Source organism: Sinocyclocheilus rhinocerous, unplaced genomic scaffold (assembly GCF_001515625.1).
Source record: "Sinocyclocheilus rhinocerous isolate Xijiao unplaced genomic scaffold, SAMN03320098_v1.1 scaffold271, whole genome shotgun sequence".
NCBI classification, from domain to species: domain Eukaryota; kingdom Metazoa; phylum Chordata; class Actinopteri; order Cypriniformes; family Cyprinidae; genus Sinocyclocheilus; species Sinocyclocheilus rhinocerous.
Genome location: NW_015657574.1, coordinates 1,753,041 through 1,758,663, shown reverse-complemented (window position 1 = coordinate 1,758,663; position 5,623 = coordinate 1,753,041). Strand labels below are relative to the sequence as shown.

Sequence of the window (5,623 nt, the reverse complement as noted above, 5' to 3'; positions counted from 1 at the left end):
TCGTGTTGTCGGCTATTTGACGCGATTGACCTGGGTTCGATCCCACCTTTTGCTGAACTTTTTTTCCCTACCTTTTCAAATCTCGTATTAGCAATGGATTCTATTTACACTAAGTGAAAATAGCAGTATTTTTAAGCCCTCCCTACACCTACCCTAACCCTACCCGATACTTTATTTTCAACTTTTTGATTATTTCCTTAATTTTTATTGAAAATAAATGCCTTTACGATGTGATATGAGATTTGAAAAAGGAGAAAAAAAAGTTCGACAAAAGGCGTGATCGAGCCCGGGTCGATCGCGTCAAAAAGCCGACGACACGCGCTTAACCATATGCGCCACTGGAGCTGATTATGTAACGTTACAGCTGCTTTTAAAGTGTTGACTAGCCCAATCAAACGTTGGAGTGCTTTCTGACTTGTTATTTTGTTTTTGAATTTGTCATTGTGTTTTCTGACTTGTTATAATGTTTTCTGAATTGTTATTTTGTTTTTTAGACTTGCATTTGCGTTTGTAATTTGTTATTTTGTTTTCAGAATTGTGATTTGTTTTGCACTTCTCGGCCACTGTACCAATTCACACTGCACCCACAGATGCCGACAAATGGCAACAGATACGTTCGTCGGATTTTGTCTGATCAGTGTTTTACGCCTGTCAGCATCTGCTAACATTGGCCAGCACTTGTTTTCAATGACTGAACATGTTGAATCAGTGTTTGTTGGGTCTTGGATGTCTGAGAAGTGACACATTGGTCTGTCTCTGTCGGCGCAGTGTGAATTGGCCTGAAGTTTTACTGCAGCTGGTTCACTTTACCCTGTTGCTTATTTGAGGTTTATAAAAGCTCAAACTCCTCTGTCATACAGCAAGACAACAAACTTAAACAAAACTGTGGAGATGCAAGAGTTTTATTTCACTGCATGTTCACAGAGACAGTCTCAAACTAATAGAAAACACCACAAATTTACAGTAATACTACAGGAGTTACACAAAACTCTTAAGCTTAAATTCTGCTTAGAATCTAAAAAGTTACATCACTGTTAACTAATTTACAAAGCTAATTTACATTAACTACTGTACAATGTGTACAGGACATCTTCATTATGCTAAGCTCTAATTCTACTCAAGAATCACTGTTAACTAACAAGTACAGTACAGTTTGTCTTCATGATATTATAAAATCATATTAGGTGTTTAATGCATAGTGACTTATAGTCACATTATAAAAAGCCTTAGTGTGCTAGTACATATAGTTATGCACCTATGTAAATAAAATGACATATTGCAAAACTGAAAGCCAGCACTTCACATGCTGCAAATGATTTTCAGATCTCAAACTTTTAAATTTAAAATTAATTACACTATGTCTGTTACAAAAGAATTTAAAGCAGCAAGTTCTGTAGACAATTTAGAATGTCACGCTGTTCATCACAGGATATCTTCAAATGATTCTCGTTCATAACTCAAAAACTTGAGCAGTCTTCCTGGTAGAGGAAGAGCACTGATTTGCCATAGTCTGTGGATGCCCAGTCGTTGACGAATCTTGAGTCTGCACAGACGCATCAGTGTGGAAGGAAGAACTGACAAAGAGAGTGTTTGGGTTTCAGTTCAGTTCCATTCATTTGTAAAAATTAATTCAGTTGTCAGATGTCAATAATCAGACAAACTTCTGCAAATTAAGAGATTGTAAAGAATATTCTTACCTGATCTTTCTTTAATATGAGCCCAATCTTTGTTGCTGTCTAGAAGTTCAGTTATTCGAGAGCAGAGTTTAACATGACCCACATAGTCAAGTAATGTGTCTATGATGGGTCCCACCCAGCTGCTGACTGAAGGAGTAGAGATGATCTCACAAAACTGTAAATAAAGAAATAAAAATTATTTAATTAAAAATTCAGTTTTTTATAAATAATGATTATTTTTAATAATAATACTATAAAAATAATTATATAAAGCATACAGACAGTTTTATAAGACATTTTACAAGACATTTTGACCGGAAAACAAAATTTATACCTCTACACAGTATCCTGATGGTTCATCATTTAAAAAATACATTGTTTCTTGTCCATTTCGTCTTAGTTTAATGGGGGGATGAGAATTACAGCCATATTGACAGTTAAAACATGATAGTGCATCGCAGCCATTGTCCAGCAGGTACTTCATCATCACCATGTACTTCATACAGAAAACCAATACTGCTGGGAAGCTGGTAGGATGAGTTGGCAGCAGGGCATTAACATTAGCACCGTGCTTCACCAGTAAGGTCACCATTTCCATACTTGCTTTCCTTACAGCCACCAGCAGGGGATTGAAGATATCCAGGTTTGGATCGGCACCTGCTTCTAACAGCATAGCAGCTGCCTCAGTGTTTCTGTTTACCACAGCTGAGTACAAAGCCGTGCTGCGACGATCTTCATACATTTTTGACCAATCATCTGACAGCTTCGCGTTGACGTCATATCTTGCCTCAATTAATGTTTCTAGAACATCATCTCTGTTACGTTCTGCAGCAAAATGAAGAGGACTGATGCCGGAGCGTCTCACTTTGACCGTGTTAGTTCTGGGGATTAGCATGGCAACAATGCTGAGGAAGATGAGAAAGAGTCATATTTATTTCTTAATCAGTACTTGAATAAAAAAGAAAGCATAAAAACCTACATACCTTATTAAGACACATATGCACTGTAAGGGGTTAATTTAGTGATAATGACTGGCTGACTGTCACTTTCCACTTATTACATGTCTATATGCCAAATAAATAAATACTTGGACATGATCTGAAATTATTTTATAATTTTACCGATAGGCAGTATTATCATAGAGCTTCTGCTAAAAAATTTTTTTTTTTTTTAAATAATCACGTTTAACATTTGAACAGTAGAAAACTACATTACCCATGATACTTCAAAGAAAGCTCCACCAATCAGAGAATCGCAGTGAGCAAAGCAAGTCAAAAGAACAATTGAACACCAGACAATTCCCACAAAGCACTGCAAATCTCTGTATGCTCTCAAAACACTTGAATATACATGCATATTTTGCAATAAAAAGGAAAATATCGTTTCTGTATTCAAATACATCTTATACTTTTCCATCGTTTTTAATTTGAATGTCATTTGCAATGCTTTATGGGATTGTAGTTCTTTCCCTCATTAAAACCATTAAGTACACAGACTTGCACCTTTGTGTCTTAGCTCCTTTTTTAAATACTTTTTGTTTCAATTAAAAGTTTGTAATATTGTGCTTCACCGTTTAGCTGTATGCTTTGGTTCATGGTTTATAAGTCAGAAATTTTTTGACCACTGAATGCCATGATTAAATATTCCAAAGAGCCATGTAATAAGGATAAATATGAAATGAACTGTAGTAGGCTTACTAACCTGTCATGACCATTCTTTGCCGCAACATGAATAGGAAGTAATCCAGTTTTGTTGGCTTTGTTAACATCAGCTTGTTTTGACAAGAGCATCTCAACAACTTCAGCATGACCATTCTTAGAGGCCTCAAACAATGCGGTTGCATCATCATTTGCCTGGGTATTTACATTACCGCCTAAAGAATAGATCACTAGGTTAATGCTACTAGAATAAAACTGAGTAATTAATACTTTTTTATTTCTGTTTTTCATCCAAAAAAATTTATTAAAAAATTCTTACCTTTATATATTAGGTAGTTAAGCACATCAACAGCACTACACTGAGCAGCCGTAAACAGAGCGTCAATGCCATAAACATTTCTGGACCACAGCTTTGCCCCTGCATTTATCAACATCTTACAGATCTCTAAATTATTGTTCCTCACTGCTTCATGTAGCGGAGTCACACCTTGAACACAGGCTTTTCTTGGTGAAGCTCCAAATCTCAAAAGAAGTTCCACTATCTCTTCATTAGCGTTCTCACATGCTGTAAAAATCAAGAGTGATTATTCAGACCACTTCCTGGTCATTAGTTGTTGAGAGATATCATGCTAAAATGTTTACCTTTGTACAGTGGCGTCTCCCACTGGTTGTTTGCAAGGTTAGGATCAGCTTCTTCCTCTAAGAGGTGCTTGACACAAGAAACATGTTTGCGACTCACAGCCAGCATGAGCGGTGTCTGACTTCTGTTTGTTTGTTTGTTGATTGTATCTGGTTTGGCTGTGGGAGCGATGGAATACAACTGTGATTTTTGAGAATGTGATTCTGAACATCATAAAAAAACTGATTCATTCATCACCTTTGAGCAAAATCTTAAGGCACTCCACATGGCCATAGTATGCAGACTCATGAAGTGGTAACCAGCCGTCTTTATTGGGTTCATCGAGATCTTTAGATTTGAAATGAATGATGTCTCGTAGAGCTTTTGCATCCCCTCTCCAAATGGCCAAGAGAAAAGGGTCTAAATCACTGAAAGAACAAATATGCAAACAGATCTTAAGAACAAGAATCTTAAGGGCTGTTATCTCAGTAGATGAGCCCAATAAGCATGATTTCGCTTTTTGTTCACTATGTACGGTAATTCTTGACCTATTTTCTTTTTCAGCGATTATTTCTGTAAGTTACATTCTTATGCCAGTAGGTGGTGATATGTGACGAGTTATGAGCGAGTCATTGACTCGTTCTTTCAAATGAGTTGTTCAAAAACATTAATTCAATTCAGGAAGGAAACAATAAGGTGTTTGGAACATTTGGAAAGTGGAGGGATATTCAGAAAAACAGCACACACACACACACACACACACACACACAAATTAAATGAAATTTGTCTTGCCACTCACTTCACAGTCTCTACTGTGACCCGCAGGTGTCCATTGTGCCTTGTCCAGGCAATCACCTTTTCTTGGTCTTTACTGAAGACATGATTGTGAACATTTCTGTCAATTTTTGCACACATATTCTCACTGAAAGGAAGACAGCAACAACAGTTTGTATATATTTGCAAACAGTGGCGTAGGCAGAATTTTATTTTTGGGCGGGCTTGGGCAAAAGTGAGCAGGCACTAGGCTAACTAACAGACGGAGTCCAGGTGTAACGCAAATCCGAACCCAAGGGTTATGTCGCAATATTGTAAATATTTATGTTTTAAACCAGGAAGGCGAGCCAATGGATATCACACAAGCAACGTGCAAACCTTGCGCAAGAGTTATGCCGGTGAATAGGGTGACCATACGTCCTCTTTTTCCCTGACATGTCCTCTTTTTGGACCTAAAAAATTGCATCCGGCCGGGATTTCTAAATCGCCCAAAATGTCTGGGATTCGGCTTTTGCTTTCTACAGTCGCCAGTCATTGTGTGCGTTTTTGTTTTAGAGCCCTGCGAGGGACTGTTTTAATCCAGCTCCCGCTGAATTTCTTACCATTACCGCCCGCTCCCGCAAACATTCTAATATTGTGTATCAGAGGGATTAAAGTTTTCCGTTGCTACGACGGATTTCCGTCAATTGGAAAAAATGAGGGGAAAAGAAACGTTGGTAGCATAATCTGATAGGTAGCATTATTTGTCAGAACACCGGCACACCAAAAATCATCCCCGCCACGGCTGCAGCTTCTCACTGACAACATAATGCCGCTCGCATCATTCACAGTCGGGTTATTAGCAGAGAACACAGAGCAGGACTTGAATTTCGGCACGGGATTGCGGCTATTAATAA

General features: G+C 37.8%; 1 protein-coding gene across 1 annotated transcript in view; it reads right to left on the bottom strand.

Moving 5' to 3' along the window:
* Nucleotides 1-1,289: 1,289 nt before the first annotated feature.
* The window catches only part of LOC107721380 (ankyrin repeat and SOCS box protein 2-like), an 8,449-nt gene continuing 4,115 nt past the window's right edge, over nucleotides 1,290-5,623 (bottom strand). The window contains exons 3-10 of the mRNA XM_016529375.1: nucleotides 4,753-4,875; nucleotides 4,212-4,381; nucleotides 3,977-4,132; nucleotides 3,654-3,899; nucleotides 3,378-3,549; nucleotides 2,011-2,581; nucleotides 1,698-1,851; nucleotides 1,290-1,574 (exon numbers count right to left, since the gene is read on the bottom strand). Of these exons, the coding sequence (XP_016384861.1) occupies nucleotides 1,423-1,574; nucleotides 1,698-1,851; nucleotides 2,011-2,581; nucleotides 3,378-3,549; nucleotides 3,654-3,899; nucleotides 3,977-4,132; nucleotides 4,212-4,381; nucleotides 4,753-4,875 (1,744 nt within the window). The 3' untranslated portion in view covers nucleotides 1,290-1,422. The remainder of the gene's footprint in view (nucleotides 1,575-1,697; nucleotides 1,852-2,010; nucleotides 2,582-3,377; nucleotides 3,550-3,653; nucleotides 3,900-3,976; nucleotides 4,133-4,211; nucleotides 4,382-4,752; nucleotides 4,876-5,623) is intronic.